This window comes from Camelina sativa, chromosome 20 (assembly GCF_030686135.1).
Source record: "Camelina sativa cultivar CO46 ecotype springtype chromosome 20, ASM3068613v1".
In the NCBI taxonomy this organism is placed as follows: Eukaryota; Viridiplantae; Streptophyta; class Magnoliopsida; order Brassicales; family Brassicaceae; genus Camelina; species Camelina sativa.
The window spans coordinates 5,747,464-5,762,670 of NC_141899.1; the positions used below are offsets into that span (position 1 = coordinate 5,747,464).

General features: G+C 40.3%; 8 protein-coding genes and 1 non-coding gene across 10 annotated transcripts; 3 read left to right on the top strand and 6 right to left on the bottom strand.

The window, feature by feature from the left end:
* The first annotated feature begins 499 nt into the window (after positions 1–499).
* Positions 500–2,052, top strand: LOC104769608 (uncharacterized). 2 transcript variants are annotated; one of them, XM_010493862.3, is made up of 6 exons: positions 500–670; positions 764–850; positions 942–1,004; positions 1,097–1,195; positions 1,459–1,708; positions 1,796–2,052. In XM_010493862.3, the coding sequence occupies exons 1-6, from the start codon at positions 593–595 to the stop codon at positions 1,903–1,905; spliced, it is 687 nt and encodes a 228-aa protein (XP_010492164.1). In that variant the 5' UTR covers positions 500–592; the 3' UTR covers positions 1,906–2,052. The 2 variants fall into 2 exon arrangements, with proteins under 2 accessions (XP_010492164.1, XP_087360526.1); XM_087504400.1 differs by having other exon boundaries at positions 542–670; positions 1,092–1,195.
* On the bottom strand, positions 1,927–4,401 carry LOC104769609 (protein FIZZY-RELATED 3-like). The gene is made up of 6 exons (XM_010493863.3): positions 3,699–4,401; positions 3,385–3,612; positions 3,042–3,284; positions 2,510–2,806; positions 2,286–2,417; positions 1,927–2,182 (listed from the first exon to the last, which is right to left on the bottom strand). The coding sequence occupies exons 1-6, from the start codon at positions 4,221–4,223 to the stop codon at positions 2,129–2,131; spliced, it is 1,479 nt and encodes a 492-aa protein (XP_010492165.1). The 5' UTR covers positions 4,224–4,401; the 3' UTR covers positions 1,927–2,128.
* A 116-nt stretch (positions 4,402–4,517) lies between these two features.
* On the top strand, positions 4,518–4,589 carry TRNAK-UUU (transfer RNA lysine (anticodon UUU)). The gene has a single exon. It is a non-coding gene; the product is annotated as a tRNA-Lys (tRNA).
* A 123-nt stretch (positions 4,590–4,712) lies between these two features.
* On the top strand, positions 4,713–6,302 carry LOC104769610 (nascent polypeptide-associated complex subunit alpha-like protein 3). Its single transcript, XM_010493864.3, has 4 exons — positions 4,713–4,884; positions 5,195–5,261; positions 5,582–5,712; positions 5,804–6,302. The coding sequence occupies exons 1-4, from the start codon at positions 4,828–4,830 to the stop codon at positions 6,158–6,160; spliced, it is 612 nt and encodes a 203-aa protein (XP_010492166.1). The 5' UTR covers positions 4,713–4,827; the 3' UTR covers positions 6,161–6,302.
* Positions 6,303–6,493: 191 nt separating this feature from the next.
* On the bottom strand, positions 6,494–7,851 carry LOC104769612 (protein ELC-like). Its single transcript, XM_010493865.3, has one exon. The coding sequence runs from the start codon at positions 7,735–7,737 to the stop codon at positions 6,628–6,630; it is 1,110 nt and encodes a 369-aa protein (XP_010492167.1). The 5' UTR covers positions 7,738–7,851; the 3' UTR covers positions 6,494–6,627.
* Positions 7,852–8,076: 225 nt separating this feature from the next.
* LOC104769613 (putative xyloglucan endotransglucosylase/hydrolase protein 5) lies at positions 8,077–9,968 on the bottom strand. Its single transcript, XM_010493866.3, has 4 exons — positions 9,165–9,968; positions 8,969–9,069; positions 8,688–8,881; positions 8,077–8,603 (listed from the first exon to the last, which is right to left on the bottom strand). Exons 1-4 carry the CDS (start codon positions 9,364–9,366, stop codon positions 8,204–8,206), a joined length of 897 nt encoding a protein of 298 aa, XP_010492168.1. The 5' UTR covers positions 9,367–9,968; the 3' UTR covers positions 8,077–8,203.
* Positions 9,969–10,177: 209 nt separating this feature from the next.
* LOC104769614 (uncharacterized) lies at positions 10,178–11,284 on the bottom strand. Its single transcript, XM_010493867.3, has one exon. It carries the CDS (start codon positions 10,968–10,970, stop codon positions 10,389–10,391), a length of 582 nt encoding a protein of 193 aa, XP_010492169.1. The 5' UTR covers positions 10,971–11,284; the 3' UTR covers positions 10,178–10,388.
* Positions 11,285–11,837: 553 nt separating this feature from the next.
* On the bottom strand, positions 11,838–14,046 carry LOC104769615 (uncharacterized). Its single transcript, XM_010493869.2, has 2 exons — positions 12,901–14,046; positions 11,838–12,665 (listed from the first exon to the last, which is right to left on the bottom strand). Exon 1 carries the CDS (start codon positions 13,861–13,863, stop codon positions 12,943–12,945), a length of 921 nt encoding a protein of 306 aa, XP_010492171.1. The 5' UTR covers positions 13,864–14,046; the 3' UTR covers positions 11,838–12,665; positions 12,901–12,942.
* A 71-nt stretch (positions 14,047–14,117) lies between these two features.
* On the bottom strand, positions 14,118–14,855 carry LOC104769616 (non-specific lipid transfer protein GPI-anchored 30-like). The gene is made up of 2 exons (XM_010493871.3): positions 14,493–14,855; positions 14,118–14,413 (listed from the first exon to the last, which is right to left on the bottom strand). Exons 1-2 carry the CDS (start codon positions 14,812–14,814, stop codon positions 14,295–14,297), a joined length of 441 nt encoding a protein of 146 aa, XP_010492173.3. The 5' UTR covers positions 14,815–14,855; the 3' UTR covers positions 14,118–14,294.
* Positions 14,856–15,207: the final 352 nt, after the last annotated feature.

The window sequence follows — 15,207 nt, forward strand, 5'->3', positions numbered from 1 at the left end:
TCGGGAGGCTAATTGTCTAGCGGATGGATTAGCTAACCATGTATTTTCTCTTCCTTTAGGTTTTCATTTATTTGAGACTGTTCCAAATTGTGTGGCTTTGTTGTTGGAGAACGACTTGGGCGGTACCACGGTCCCTCGACGAGTTTGTATTTAAGTTTTGCTTTTGAATAAATAATAGGAGACATTGTCTCCCCTTTCCTACCAAAAAAAAGCTACTTTTAAAAAGATACATTTTTTTTTTTGGTGCAAGATACATTTTTTCTCCTAATAGCTCGAATTTTTTCCTTTTCTATGGGATTTTTTTTTTTTTTTTGTCAACCATTGGGCCACAACTGACCAGCCCATTAGCCAAATTCCTATATTCGTAAGAGCCGGGAATCGATCCCGAGTGTGATGATGCCTTCTACAAATAGACTTATCTCCTGCCACTGCACTAAGATCACTTCATCCTGGGATTTATTTTGACTTGTTTTAATTATTTTAAAAATGTGGGCATTTTAGGGTTTAAATAAGGTTTTGGCCTTTTGGGCCCAGAAAAAAAGGGAAACAGAAGAAGAAGAATACGGTTGTGTTGTCGGCGCCGGAGGAGGAGATGAGTGGGGCAGGAGCACCGGACTTTTTCTACAGGGAAGCTCAACGTCTTGGCTATGTTGCTCGCTCTGCTTTCAAGGTGAATATTACATTCATTACCCTCCGCTGCTTCTTTATCTTCATCTTCTTCTTCTTACAGCTTCTTTTCTCTTCTCTCTCTCCGCAACTACAGCTTCTACAGATTCAAAAACAATACAAGCTCATCAAACCAGGCTCCTCTGTTCTTGACCTAGGTTGCGCACCTGGTGCTTGGCTTCAGGTCTTTTTTTTGATATTACATCATCAATGTCAAGTTTTGAATTATGGGAAAAAAGTTTAAACTTAAATTTGTTGCTAATGACCCGGTGTAGGTTGCCTGCCAAAGCTTAGGTCCACTTAAAAGTGGTGGAAATGTCGTTGGTATGGATATTAAGGTCAGAGGAAGCTTCACTTGATTCTCCAAAAAAAATGTAATCTTTAACTGTATTGTGTGAATCAATGCACTTTTGTTTTTTTCTCAGAGCAGAAGGTGAAGGTTCCTCCACAGTGTGATTCGCGAGTCCAAACCATTTCCGCCGATGTTTTAAACTTTCCCAGACAAAAGATTAGGGAGTTGTCTCCTCAGGTGATTATTACAAGAACTTAACTTGCCCTTTCATGATTGGAAATGTTCTGAAACTGTCTTGGATATAAGTTATAACAGTTTCACTGAGCCATCATCTACTGTTTAAAGCACCGTCTCTGTTACTACTATATATCCTTTACATGTTGATGATTAGAGCAATAGCCGTGAATTTGCCAAGTTAGGCTCTTTCCTAGTTTCTTGAACTGTATTTAGCTGTTCCCTGACCTTGGTTCTAACAAGCTATGGATTGCTCTGTGGTGCAGCAAATGGGATTTTCAGTCATTCTTTCAGATATGTGTCCCTCAGTGTCTGGAATCACCACTAGAGATTCAGCACTGTCGGCTGAATTGGGAATGCGAGCACTTGATTTGGCTGTTGGTCAAGCTGCACTCTCTCAGTCACCTGATGACGATGATGATAAGAATGAGGTTTCAAGCAGTGAAGTCCGTCGTGGTGTACTTAGGCGTGGGGGTCATCTTGTGATCAAGCTTCTAGAAAGCGAGGATGCTCAAGGTATGGGAAAGAACTATAATATAGAGTCCACCTATATACAATTGGATCAATGTCACTTCTGTACGATAACACTTTCTTTTTGGTTAGATTTTGCTCGAATTTGCAAGCCCATCTTTAACAAGGCATCTTGGTTGAGGCCAAAAGCTACAAGATCATCATCTCGAGAAATTTACTTGATTTGCCAGGGATTTAGATAATGTAACCCTTCACATACACAATGGTCAATCCAATGGTAACTCTTTTCATATAGATGTACTTGGTATTTTCTCGGATCATGTAGTTCATTACAATGGAAAGAACAAATTAAATAATATTGAATGCAGATTTTGCGTGTTACGTTGCAACTTCTCTATCTGTCTCTTTGCAGCAGTACATTTTCTCATACACAATGAAATAACAAATTAAAGGCTGACACTGTTATTATCGGATTTGTGTCCTTCCTAATGACCAGAGTCCTGTGTCCTTCACCGGTGTCTGTAAACATTAAAAATTGGCCATCAATCAGCTGAACAGAAAGAACTAGAAGATCTGATTCTGGTTCTGAAGGAATTTCAAATCTCGAAAAAAGAATACAAACCTGCATTTTAACTGAAGGGAAGACGTTCCAAAACCGCAGGGTCTCATCTCCTGCTCCGGTCACTATAGTCTGGCCATCAGGTGACGTAGCTAAGTAAAGTACTCTCATACTGTGCCCAGTGAGGGTTGCAACCTACACAAAACAATCATCAGTTGATGCATCAGCTATACAGTAGAAGCAAGAAAGATCAAGAAATGAGTTTTTCAGCTTGAAAACAAAACTACCTTTGCCATGGATGGGTACTTCCAGAGCATGATTTGGTTTTGAGAGTACCCGTGAGTGCTCACTATCTCGTTGACATTCTTGCTCCATGCCAGATTGCAGACCTGGCTCCCAGTGTCGATGCTGTTTAACTGATGTCCGTTTGTCGTGTTCCAGAATCTAATGCATCTGTCTGCGGTTCCACCTCCTGAAGCAAGGAGGCCGCTCTGATGAGGAGACCATGTAATTGCCTTAACCGCTGCTGTATGCTCAGTCAGCTTCAGAATAGGATTCTGTGAATGATTGTTCCATACCAATAACTGTTTCAAAAAAACCCCACCAATGTTTCTTAATATGATAAGCTTCAAAGAAGTTTAACGGTTCAACTCTAAGCTATTGGTGTATTGTATCTAGCCAAGGACTGGACTGGTCAGAAAGCAATTAGAGTCTCTCATTAACCAAGTCTATAGGGTCTGGTGAATTGAAACAAGAAAAGCAGTTCATAGTTTTTGCTAATATCATATGGAACACATAGCAGTGGATAGCTAAAAAAACCTGGTTATCATTGCCGCCAGACGCAAGCTCTCTATCATCATGAGACCATTTCAACCCGCAGACCTCAGATTTGGGTCCCACGAGTTTGCTGACATAATCACTTTGGACTCGGAGATCATGCTGAAGGATGTTTCTGTCTCTGCTCCCTGATGATAAGATCCTAGAGTTCCATGCCAAGACACCAGTTCTCGTTTGATGACCTCCCATGGTTCGAACTCTCTTACACTGAGTTGCGTCCCAAACCTGCCAGCAAAACATTAAACCTTTTAGTAAACTTCAATTCCATCCTAAACAAAACTTCCCACAACCACAGATTGGAAAAGGTAAACGACAAACAACACACCTGAACCTGACCATGACTTGTACCAATAGATATAAATGAACCCTCCCGAGTCCACTGAACCGAACACACACTGTCATTAGGCCCCAGGTCACATAACTTCTTCACCTTGCTATTGGAAGCAGTCCAAAGATAGACACAAGTACCAAGCCCAACAGCAAGAACATTCTGTGAGCTCCAGTCCACAACATTCAAGTAGAAGTCATCTTGTAACGAAGGAGCATCCAAGACCTTAAGACCAACATCAACATCATAAACAAAACAGATCTAAATCACATTAAACAGATCTAGATGTAACACAATAATAATAATAATACCTTATGAGGTGTTTTAGGAACCTTGCGGGGAGGTTTAGGAGGAGGAGACGAGTCACTAGAGAAGACATTATCATTTCCGAGAATGGAAGGAGAGAAAGGAGAATTAGGGCTTGAATTAGAACGATCAGTCTTGAACCTCAACATATTGGTACATGGACTCATCGGAGAAGAAGAAGAAGAAGCAGATCCGTGACCACCACCACCACCACCACCACCTGCAGGAGACAACAAACAAGGAGAAGCGAAATCAGATCCGAAAAGCTCAGATTTCAAAAGTCTAGAGTAAGCTTCGTTTCCTCCCTCTTTAACCGGAGTAGTCGGTTCCTTATGATCCTGCAGATCGAAAGCGTGGAGTCTCGATGAAGATCTACACGGTATGAACCTGTCGCTGCAGGTCGATTTAGAAGGAGATGATAGACTTGAGATCCCACGAAATGAGCTCGAGAACGTCTCCAGACGCAACGAAGTCTGGTTCATCCCGGCCGGTAGATTCAGACCGGTTCTGGTGTTCTGTTGGGATGCCATTTCTGGTTTGGTCGGGGGGAGATTGAAGGGAGAAGAGATTGCAAAAGAAGAAGACTCAAAAGAGAGAGAGAGCTTATTAACTTCTTCTTCTTCTATTGCAAAAAAAAGAGTCACAACGGTCAAATTTGGGTGGTGGGAGAGATTGTATAATATATAAGGAGCGTGATCTGATTAAATTACGCACATCTATGAATCATCATCGATTTGAGGGTTCATGTTCCAACGGTCAAATATGAATCACTAATGTCGTCGAAATTATGATATTTACTTGTTAATAGTAGATTAATCATCAAAGCCGTCTTAGCTCAGTGGTAGAGCGCGTGGCTTTTAACCACGTGGCCGTGGGTTCGATCCCCACAGACGGCGATTTGTTTTTTTGGACTTTTTTGTTTTAACCGTTCCGGTTTGTTTGCTTCCCAATCTAATGAGTCAATTTTTGGTTTAAACCGGATATAAGAAAACCAAACCGGTTTCGGTGCACTTACTTCGATACGAGTTCATCTTTCTTAAAGGGGTTTTTAGGGTTTCGTCCGTCACTCACCGATACTTCTCTCTCTCTCTCTCTCTCTCTCTCTCTCTCTCTCTCTCTCTCTCTCTTGTAAACATGACTGCCGAACAGAAGGAGGAGCTCGCCGCCAAATTGGAAGAGCAAAAGATCGATGTAATATTAATAATGATCTCTCTTTCTCTACCTCTTTTGTTTTGTTTTGGTTACTTGTTGTTATCTCATTAGTCTGAAAATGAATGATTGATTGAGCTTCGGATTCGGATTAATTGATTTCTTCTTACCTTAGATCTCATTGACTGGTTTTTAGATATTTTAACACTGTAGCTACATACTCTTAGATCTAAATCTTCTTTTTTCTCGTACTCCATTAACATATATATATATATCAATTCTCGCTGATGAATTATCTAATTGTTTTAAGAATATGTTATACTCACTGTTTCTTCTGATTTTCGATTTGTAGCTTGATAAGCCTGAAGTTGAAGATGATGATGACGAGGATGATTCCGATGACGATGACGAGGCTGAGGGTAAGTTTCCATGTTCTTAGCTCCATTAATGTTAATATCTTTGGCAGCTTAGTTTGAACTTACTTTGCGTGTAGAGGAGTATAGTTATCTGTTTGGTTCAAATTTGAAACCTTGTTTGTAATGAGCCTATCTATGTGGAACCCATTTTCTTGTAAGAATGATCACCATCGAATTGTGAGATTGATTAGCTTGGAGACCTCTGTTGGAGGCTGACTGGTGAAAAGTTTGATGCTGTTTTTTTTGTTAAACATAGAATGAGGAACATCATTTCTTATAAGCTTGAGTCATTAATGAGCTATATGATTTGTTTTGTTAACCAGAACATGATGGAGAGGCAGGCTCCAGGTCAAAGCAAAGCAGAAGTGAGAAAAAGAGTCGTAAAGCGATGCTGAAGCTTGGGATGAAACCCATCACTGGTGTTAGCCGTGTTACCGTCAAAAAGAGCAAGAATGTATGTTTGTGGTCTTCTTAAATTTCCAATCTTTGTTTTTTTAAATCCTTACGGTGTCCTTGTGTTGACAAAATGCGGATTGTAAATGCAGATCATGTTTGTGATATCAAAACCTGATGTGTTCAAGAGCCCAGCGTCAGATACATATGTGATCTTTGGTGAGGCGAAGATTGAGGATTTAAGCTCTCAGCTTCAGAGTCAGGCCGCAGAGCAGTTCAAGACTACCAACCTCAGCAACGTGGTTTCACAGGGAGAAACATCTGGTGAGGCAGCAGCTGCTGCTGCTCAGGATGATGATGATGATGAAGAGGTGGACGATGCGGGTGTGGAGCCAAAGGACATTGAGCTTGTGATGACCCAAGCTGGAGTGTCTAAGCCTAGGGCAGTCAAAGCTCTCAAGGCCGCTAATGGAGATATTGTCACTGCCATCATGGAGCTTACCACCTAGATCCGAAACCTTTCTACTTTGATGTTTGTTTTCCTTGTTTTTTTCCCCTTTCTTTTAAAGTGATTTTGCATGTTGTAACATTATATAGACCATGAGTTTGGACTCATTTTTATATTTTAGAGTTTGAGTGGGATTTTAAAGAGTGCCAAGTCTTTCTTCTTTGTGGCATTTGTCAAGCTTTCAGGGATTGGAACTTTTGTAAAACCGTGCAGGAATAGTTTGAGTGGATATGAGCTGAACACTTAACTCCAAGCAATTCTCTAATACACGAGGGTTTGAATGTTGGAATTGCAGAAGAGTAAAACATAATTCCAAAACATGACAAAGAGAAGGTAAGCCAAAATATAATCAGTTCTGTGTATAGTGTAAATGCGTATAGAGTATGAACAATAAGAATCGAATATAACTAAAACTCAGTAAAAAAAAATTGTAGCTACAGATGAAAGGTCTTGCCAGTGGTTTCAACTTCACGAGTGCAACCTAGCTGCAATCGAAGCAACCTGAGCATCCATTTGTAACTCCCGAACTTTCTCAGCAGTGGCTCGATGAAAAAACTGCTCCCTCGACAACAACCTCACATTCCTCAAATACTGATCAAAAGGTAAAGAACCATCTTGAAACGATTTATCCATTGAATACACAACATCTTCAATGGCTAAATCCAATGCAGTGCACTCTAACATCTGTTTAGACAATGTCCCAATGCAATCAAACGCATCATCCACATCCAAATCCACTAGCAAACTCTTAGGTTTCCCTTGATTCTCCCTAATCCAAGATTCAAGAAACTCAGTGTTCATAGCAATAACCTGTAATTGCTGCTCCAAGGTTTCTTTCTCGTTCACCATCTCCTTCAAACCGTTGTTGATCTCCTCTTCTCTTCTCTCAAGTCCAGATTGTAAACTTAGTAACTCTTCAGCTTCCACTTCTCTAGCACTCCTCATCAATACAAGATCACAATGAACCCTCTCCACCAGCTTGTTAATCGCGTTCTTCTTATAAACCTCCGCCGCATCATCCGTCTTATGAGGAGGCCGTGAAGAACGTGAGTATCCAGATCCAATCGAAGGAGACGGTTGCGGTTGCGGACGGCGCTGAGAGTAAAGCGGCGGATCACGAGAGAAGGCGGCGATGAGATGAGCGGCGAGATCTAAGAGATTGGAGCTAGGGTAAACCCAATTTTGGAGATAAGGAAGAGAGACGAGTCCAGAAGGAGAGACATTGGAGTGAGGTCGTTTGATGATCATATCGCGCGTAGGGTTCACAAAGACGCAAGGTGGATAGTGAGGGTACGAATCAAGGAGCCAGATGACGACGGGGATGTTGTAGCTTACTCCTTGGAAAAGCATCGGCACTGTTCCCTCGGTTTGGAGGAGGATCACGGATCGGCCGTCGTTGTGTGTAAACGTCGCCGTTTTGGGGTCGAGGGAAGTGTAGGTAGAGACTAGGTTAAGGAGGTGTTGTCGGATTAACGACTTTGTGGCCTCGGCGTATGGGAGAGCTGTAGGGCCACGTTGGATTAGTGCGGAGGAGAGGAATTGGTGGATCTCTTGCATCTTCGCCGGCGGAGGAGCCATAAGCTAGTCAAGTTCCGATTACTTGAATACGATCAGGAAAAAAATTTAAATCTGAATAGATTTGCACCAGATCACATATAGTTTTAGGGAATAGTGAGATACACGAAATCGTAATTAGTCAAACTCTTTGAAAAAAAATAATACTAAATTTATGTAATAAAATAGTCCAACAATCTAAATTTCAAATACCAATATTTTACCAAAACTTTGACCAATTGTGAATTTTATGATTATTTATAATGAGTTTAGTGATATTATTAATGGAGTTACCATTATACCAGAGATCGAGTCCCGCTAGATATTCTCGGTTTGAATTTAAATCATGTCAAATGCATACGGTTGTAACATTTCAAGCTATTCTAGAAGATGTTTTCAATAACTTGCGAGAAGAATAAACATTAAAAAGTAGGAAATTTTTGCCATACATAGGAAAAAAAATCTAGGTAAAATCTGAAGAAAAGAAGCACTAAATGTCACGGTCTCTGCGGCACTCAGGAGGAGGCACGGGAAAACGGACGCGGTCAGTACAATAGTTGTAGATGGTGTATCTCTTACGAACCCATTTGAGACGTTTGTACTGGTTAGCATCCAAGTCCTGGAACTCTTTTTGATCCCACCAACGTTTTCCCTGCGTCTCGCAGAACTTAGCATTTACTGAAGCCTCACATCCATCAACGTGGAAGCCTCTGTACGATGCAACAAAAGGTGCATTTACCCAGTTGGTCTTCTCTAACCCTCCCCTTGTGGCCCAGTCGTCTGCGTTCCATAGACTCGAATATATCTTCATTGGCTGGTTGAATGGAAACTTCACACCAATGTCTTTGCTATTCTTGAACACTCTTATTGGTACATCATCCACAAAGAACCTGTATTTGTATTACATAATACATCAATACACTTGGCTTAAAAACTTCTGAGTAGAAATAACACTTGAGGAAATGCTAACTTACACAATCTGATACATGTTCCAGAGAACTGAATACGAATGGTAGTCTTTGGAAGGGTCAAACCAGAGGTTGATCCGCTGCTCTCGGTTTCCTATACCTCCAGTGAACACGTTTGTCTGCAAAATGTAAGGCTGGCCGGTTCTGTTCCCTAGAAACTCAAAGTCTATCTCATCATGTTCTGAGTTCTGTGATGACAACTGCAGGTAAAAGAAAAGCAAGATACAACTTTCAGATGACACTCAAGAATATGTTTCCAAGTGATTATAGAAAATGAATTCACTTACATAGAAGGCGGTCACAGTTCCAGCAGAGTCCCCAGCAACCATCTTTATGTGCATACTAAAGTGGCCAAACAAGTAGGAACCTTTCGACTGAAAGCCAGTGCCTTTGCGCAATGAAACAAGAACAATCAGAAGAACGGTTTAGATAAAACTTATGCCAGAGAGAAATATACACAGCAAGGCAGAGAAAGAAACTTACCAGTGTACTTGTCAAGAACGAGATGCACTTCAGAACCACCATTGAGATACTTAATGTGATCAAAAGCCCAAGTGGGGAAATAGTTCCTTCCAAAAGGAACATTAATGGACTTTTTAGGAGGTACACCAACTGCTACTGTGGCCATAACCAGGAAGGTGAAGCAAAGAGTAAATGGAAGACGACCCATCTCTCTCACTTTCATCACACAAAACAAACATTGAACGGACCATACTATATATAGCCATCAAGTTACATAATAGTACTGTACTGATTAATATATATAATTACAATGACTGCAGATTGGGTTACTTTCAAAGCTACGGCAGCAGTAACTTAGGGAAGCAACGGAATGTGATTAGCCCAAGAGGTGTTGCAGCAGAGGCACATGGACCTCATCCCCATGTTATCGTTAATTAATGCATCTTTGGATGCTTTACGTTTAAGATCCCGTGTGGCAGAACATATAATAAAGAAACACTATTTTTGACTCTCAGATGCCATCAGATTTGCAGGGAAGCTTTCACAGTAGTGTGTCTCTGTAGAATCCAAACCGACCTGATTGATTGGATAAATCAGTTAAAGATAACTATGAGAAAGAGATTTTGGGAAATAAAAAACAAACCAAGAAAAAAAAAAAGGTTCAAGTTTCAAGAGGGTGATACAACAGAGACATCGTCACATGACCTGAAACATGTGCGATTCACCATATGGACAATATAACACAGAGAGCAATACTGTTTACGCACATTATCGAGAGTGAAGATATCAAGAAAGAGGCAAACTAACCCAGCTGAGCTGATTCGCAACTCGCAGCACAGGAGAAGGAAGGAAAATATGAAACGGCGTCGTTTAAAATATTAATTACTATTATCGTTAAATGGGCCTTAACAGGCTTTGATACAAGCCCGTGTTAAATTTAATTGACTACTAAACAATGAATAATGGTCGCTGACTGGCCAAGTGGTCGGGGAGTGTGTGGTGCTCAAATTAATCACAGAAACAACAATAACAAGAAGAAAAAAGTTAACTGTATTTTATTTATGAAATGAGCATGAACGATGAAGGGACTTTGTTAGATACAGGTTGATGACAAAAATAAATAAACATGTCCCGTGTTCACATTTCACTACGTACGTAAACAAAATATATAAGGATCATTGCGTCCTCTCCTTCGCCCCAAAAAAAACAATGAGGGGCGTCATGTAATCATATATATGTATATTATTAAGACTGAATGGGGGAGGAAGTATCTGGAATACTTTCCAGAGACAGTTGCTTCTGCAACCACATCTGTCTATGGAAGCGGGTAATGAAAAGGTCAGCCACTTTGTCGATCTCATCTTCCAACTTAAACTCTTCTCCCTTGTCCTCCTTGGAATGCTTCACCATCTCTATTACCGAACCCTCTGCCTCAAACAGTGAGTGTCTCAAGTCTGGATACTTTCCTTCCTCCTCGTCGTCTTCTTCTTCTTCCTCCTCCTCTACCTCCTCCGGATATTGATATTCTACATGAGGTGAGACAGGAGTGCTAGACATGGCGTTAAAGTTGTGGCTATACATTACCACCATGTTTTGATCACTATGATGATCCTTGTGATTATCGTGATTAATCTTTTTCGATGTTGGGTTGGTCTTGAGCTTGTTAGACAAAGAGCTCATCACCATGTGTCTGTTGTGGAGCAGCGAGAATATTACTAGACGTGTCTTGAAGGCTCTTGTCTTCCTCTTCAGCTCCTTCGTCTTGTCCTTTGCTAGAACAGTCAACATGTTTATTATCTGCTTCACGAAGTCTGCCGCCTTCTTCATTCTTTTCTTTATATATGTTTCTTGGCTTCTTGTTCTTGGATTGAGATTCCTGTGTTTTTGTATGTGTATTGTAAATGGAGACTATATGGAGAATGGAAAATAAAAGAGATGAAGGAAGCCTTACTTATATACTACACAATCACACAATGATAGTCTTGGCTAAGGAAATTCATAAAGCTGAGGAAGACATGTGGCTACGTCTGGTTGGTTAAGATGATCACAATTTCACAATCACTACGGGACCACTCCTCTTTGGCCTCAAAAATATATTTTATTTTTACACTATCCAAACCTTGTTCGCAAAGTTTGTTTTTTTCAAAGTCTTTATTTAAAATCATTGAAATGATTTTTTTGTTATTTAACAGTGATGATGATTACAACTTTTGAATTTGAACATAGGTAGATTAATCGTTAAGGAAACAATGTGAAAATGTAAAATGTTACAAATATCCTCCGTTGTTATTATTTTGGTTTCGATATAATATGGTTAGTCAACCAATGCAGCTCGCAAACTCTCGTCTTAAAAAGTATAAAGAAGAAGAACCTCTTAAATTAAGATACGTTCCCGTTGATTGAGGCCAAATCGCTTTACGTTTCTCTTTTAATTTCTCCTTTTGTTGCCTTTTTGCTATTATCATATTCGCGTGTATCCCTTTTTTTTCCCCCATTGTGTAATGTTTTGAAGAAATATCTTACTCTGACGTTCTTCAGACATGTCTCGATATCTTTTGGCCAAACACGAACAAAAAACAATTTGCGTTAACGTTATTATACTAAATCATCATCTCTCTCTCTCTCTCTCTCTCTCTCTCTCTCTCTCTCTCGGTGCTTCTACTTCTAGACGTTATAGAAAGTAGATTACGTGACTTAGGGAAACAAACATTATATTAAAGACAACTTACATACAAGTGTTGTACCTTTCAGCAATAAAGAGTGAAAAAAATAAACATAAAAATATTCCCACCACCATAAGCTACTTTTTCTGGGGCGTTTCAAGCTCTCAATTGATTGTTTTATCCTTTTATCTCTTTTCGCAATAACTTAACCACTAAGGTTTCACTTTCATCCATTCCCCTTCCCACGCGCAGACCTCCAGATTTCAAGCTATCAACGCATACGAACGAATACAGTACACCGTAGATGACATATCTGGGCCTGTGCTTAGGCCCATAATAACAAGACCCGATGATCAAGACAGCCTAATGTCATTTTGCTTCTAAATTGCTCACTGATCATTAAGTTGAGTTAACAATCAATCAGCCTCTACCTAGACAACTGAATCATACCTCCTGTTGGCGTTTAACATGTATCTTTTCTGCTCTTATTCTAGACTTCTAGTAACTTATAAGGGTACCAAAGTGTCTATTCTAAAATCTTAAACTGCAATCAAATTCTGTCAACTATTTCTACATCTACTTAGTTTTTTTCGTTAAACCAAACTCAAGAATGCGGTGAAAGACAAAGAAGACGACTTGAAAGAGGATGTGACAACAACACAAAGCCTTAGCTTAGGCAATCCCATCTCAAAGAAGGCAGATGGGAAACATACCTTTGGTTCCTCTTCTTTGCCTTAAATGACATTGACATGGGATTGCCAAGCTATAATGCTCATGTTGTTGTCACATGCTTTATGTTCTCAGTGCAAATCTATGAGTATCATCTTCTTCTTTCACCACAGGACAAGGCTTGAGTTTGCTTTAAACCAAAAACCACATAAATGTCACATAATGGAAACACAATTCCAAAAACCATCAACAACATCAGCTTAAGTGACCAACTCACAATGCTATTCTCAATACCATAATTGTGTTTGACAAGTCATCATCTATCTTTTAAGCTATACGAGGAATGAACATTAATATTGAACAAAGACAATATGATAAAAGACTTGTCAAAGCAGCAACAAGTTCCAAAAAGAGTGAGAGCTTACAAATAAAACAAGGCAAAGCAAGAGGATTGATAAGGTTTCAATTCAAGCCTGAGTGCCAGTCAAAGACTTCATCTGAATGTGATTAGTATCAGTAGAATTGGTGGGCAAAGCTTCATAAGAACCAGTTCTTCTAACTCCAGCAGCCATAACCACCATCGTGTAAGTAACAAAGATAAGGATAACCACCAGCACAACGTGTACAGTAAACATAAGATCCAAAACAGAGACAGCTCTTAGTTTAGAATCCTCAACATCACACTGAGTCGATCCTTCAACACCGCTTTGAACATCAAGAAGACGGTGACACCCTTCAGGGATAATCCCATCAACATGGAGAGAGAGTCCAGTCTGAAGCTGCCATAGACCTTGAAGACAGATCGCAGCAGCCAGGGCAGCGTCAGCGATGAAGAGTCTTGAACGACAAGCGAGAAGCAAGCAAAGGAGAGAGCATAACGCGGAGATACGAGCTGAGAGTGAATCACAGTGAGCTTCGAGATCCGATGTTTGAATCGAAGCAGATGATGACGCGGCGGAGTAATGAAGGAAGAAACCAACGGAAGCGAGTGCGAAGAGGAGATCCGAAGGGAGAGGGGTTAAAGAGGTTGAATCGGAGAGGAGATAGTAAACGGCGATGATGAGGAAGAGGAAGAACACGGCGGCGGAGTTGAGAGACGAGAATCTATGAACTGGGGTGCTTCCTTTGACGAGAGGATCGGTGTAGAACGAAATTAGGGTTTCGTGAAGGAACGCTACGAAAAGGGAGAGTATGAGGATGAATAGTGGTAGATTTTGGAGACGGTGGTTGGTTCCGGTGACGGAGGAGAGACGTGGGAAAGGGTAAAAGGGTTTCGCGGCGTAGGATTGTGGAGATTTGAGGAGGTGGAAGAATGTGCAGATGAGATGATACAATCCTAGGGTTAGTAATGATGCTGATGCGAAGAGCTTGTACATCATCTCTCCCATTCTTTTTGTTTCTGATTTAGGGTTTTGTTGTTGTTCGTCGGATTTTGTAAGACTCCAGAAACCTTTCTCCGATCTGATTAAAGAGAAGATGAACTTGGTCAACTGCTCCTTTAGAGTTGACCGGTTTCAAATGCTTAAACCAGCTGAATTTTTCGGTTATTGGAAAATATAGCACCTTTTAAACCGGTTTAATTATGGACTTTCCCGAGATTTGATAGGTGATTACAAAATCAGCATGATGTTGCACACTCTAATTAGAAATGGAATTATACTATTTATGTGGAATAAATGGTACAATGTGTTGGTGTGATGGACCAATAGCTAGTCATAATTTAACTCATAGAGCATACAAACAAAGAATGAGCAGCTTTAATTAACAAACAAACAAAACTGCAATAGTATAGAGTATAGACATGTGAGATTCAGCTTGTTTAAAGAAAATATGACAAAACGGTGGCTGATATAGCTAATGTTGTCATCCAGTAGGACTGAGAATGTGTGTTGCCAATATTAGAGGAGCTTCGGTTTGAGTTTGTAGATCCTCGAGATCCTGCAAGAACACACAAGATTCATCAAAAAACATATTTTGATTGAAAATAATGAATAAGAGAGAGTTTTTGAGTGTGTACGAGTTAAGCAGGCGATAGGATTAACATGTTCTCCACATCGAGCAGGCAACATTTGAGCATCATTGACATCGATGCCAGCTCGCTCGGCTTGAGAACTCCCTCGGTTACTAATCATCCGGCACAAGCACTCTGGATTGTTCCTTATCACCGCTTTGAGAGGGTTGCAACAGACTTGAGGGACTTCCTTAGTCCCATTCAGGTAATTGAGGCATGGAGCAAGCTGGTTTAGGCATGAAGTGCTCTGCCCACTTGTCTGCATCCCCAAGTTGGCTACAACTAGAACAAGTGCAGCTGCGATGGCAAAGAACAATTTCATCTCCATTATCACCTTAATTTAATTTTACTCTTTTTGGTGTTGTTCCTGAACCACTTATGTACTTGTTCATTTTTTATATGTTTGGTGACCAGCTTTTAAGATAGGTAGACATGGCTCACCAGTCAAAACCTACTACAGTATCATCTTTTGACCATCCTAACTTGGTAAGTTACCAGAAGGCAGAAGCCATCATCAAATTATTTAAATATGAAACATTCACATTACATAAGCAAACACCAAAAAATCACAGATGCAGATCATTCCAACCTATATAATTCTAGTTCTACCAAGGAAACGTACACATAATTTGAAATTTAGACTAAACAATAAATTTAGGTACATGTGTCATTTGAAACCATAGCCCATCAGACATCTTCATGAATGGGCCTCTGAGGTATA

Coding starts and splice junctions, on each gene's coding strand:
- LOC104769608 (XM_010493862.3), top strand. CDS start 593: ATGAGTGGGGCAGGAGCACCGGACTTTTTCTACAGGGAAGCTCAACGT. Junction 671..763: donor TTGCTCGCTCTGCTTTCAAG/GTGAATATTACA, acceptor CCGCAACTACAG/CTTCTACAGATTCAAAAACA. Junction 851..941: donor CACCTGGTGCTTGGCTTCAG/GTCTTTTTTTTG, acceptor GACCCGGTGTAG/GTTGCCTGCCAAAGCTTAGG.
- LOC104769615 (XM_010493869.2), bottom strand. CDS start 13,863: ATGGGAGAGATGATGTACAAGCTCTTCGCATCAGCATCATTACTAACC.
- LOC104769612 (XM_010493865.3), bottom strand. CDS start 7,737: ATGGCTCCTCCGCCGGCGAAGATGCAAGAGATCCACCAATTCCTCTCC.
- LOC104769613 (XM_010493866.3), bottom strand. CDS start 9,366: ATGAAAGTGAGAGAGATGGGTCGTCTTCCATTTACTCTTTGCTTCACC. Junction 9,070..9,164: donor CGTTCTTGACAAGTACACTG/GTAAGTTTCTTT, acceptor CATTGCGCAAAG/GCACTGGCTTTCAGTCGAAA. Junction 8,882..8,968: donor GAACTGTGACCGCCTTCTAT/GTAAGTGAATTC, acceptor TTTTACCTGCAG/TTGTCATCACAGAACTCAGA.
- LOC104769610 (XM_010493864.3), top strand. CDS start 4,828: ATGACTGCCGAACAGAAGGAGGAGCTCGCCGCCAAATTGGAAGAGCAA. Junction 4,885..5,194: donor TGGAAGAGCAAAAGATCGAT/GTAATATTAATA, acceptor TTCGATTTGTAG/CTTGATAAGCCTGAAGTTGA. Junction 5,262..5,581: donor TGACGATGACGAGGCTGAGG/GTAAGTTTCCAT, acceptor TTTGTTAACCAG/AACATGATGGAGAGGCAGGC.
- LOC104769616 (XM_010493871.3), bottom strand. CDS start 14,814: ATGGAGATGAAATTGTTCTTTGCCATCGCAGCTGCACTTGTTCTAGTT. Junction 14,414..14,492: donor TCCTATCGCCTGCTTAACTC/GTACACACTCAA, acceptor GTGTTCTTGCAG/GATCTCGAGGATCTACAAAC.
- LOC104769614 (XM_010493867.3), bottom strand. CDS start 10,970: ATGAAGAAGGCGGCAGACTTCGTGAAGCAGATAATAAACATGTTGACT.
- LOC104769609 (XM_010493863.3), bottom strand. CDS start 4,223: ATGGCATCCCAACAGAACACCAGAACCGGTCTGAATCTACCGGCCGGG. Junction 2,807..3,041: donor CTGGCGGCAATGATAACCAG/GTTTTTTTAGCT, acceptor TTTTTGAAACAG/TTATTGGTATGGAACAATCA. Junction 2,183..2,285: donor TCCCTTCAGTTAAAATGCAG/GTTTGTATTCTT, acceptor TAATGTTTACAG/ACACCGGTGAAGGACACAGG.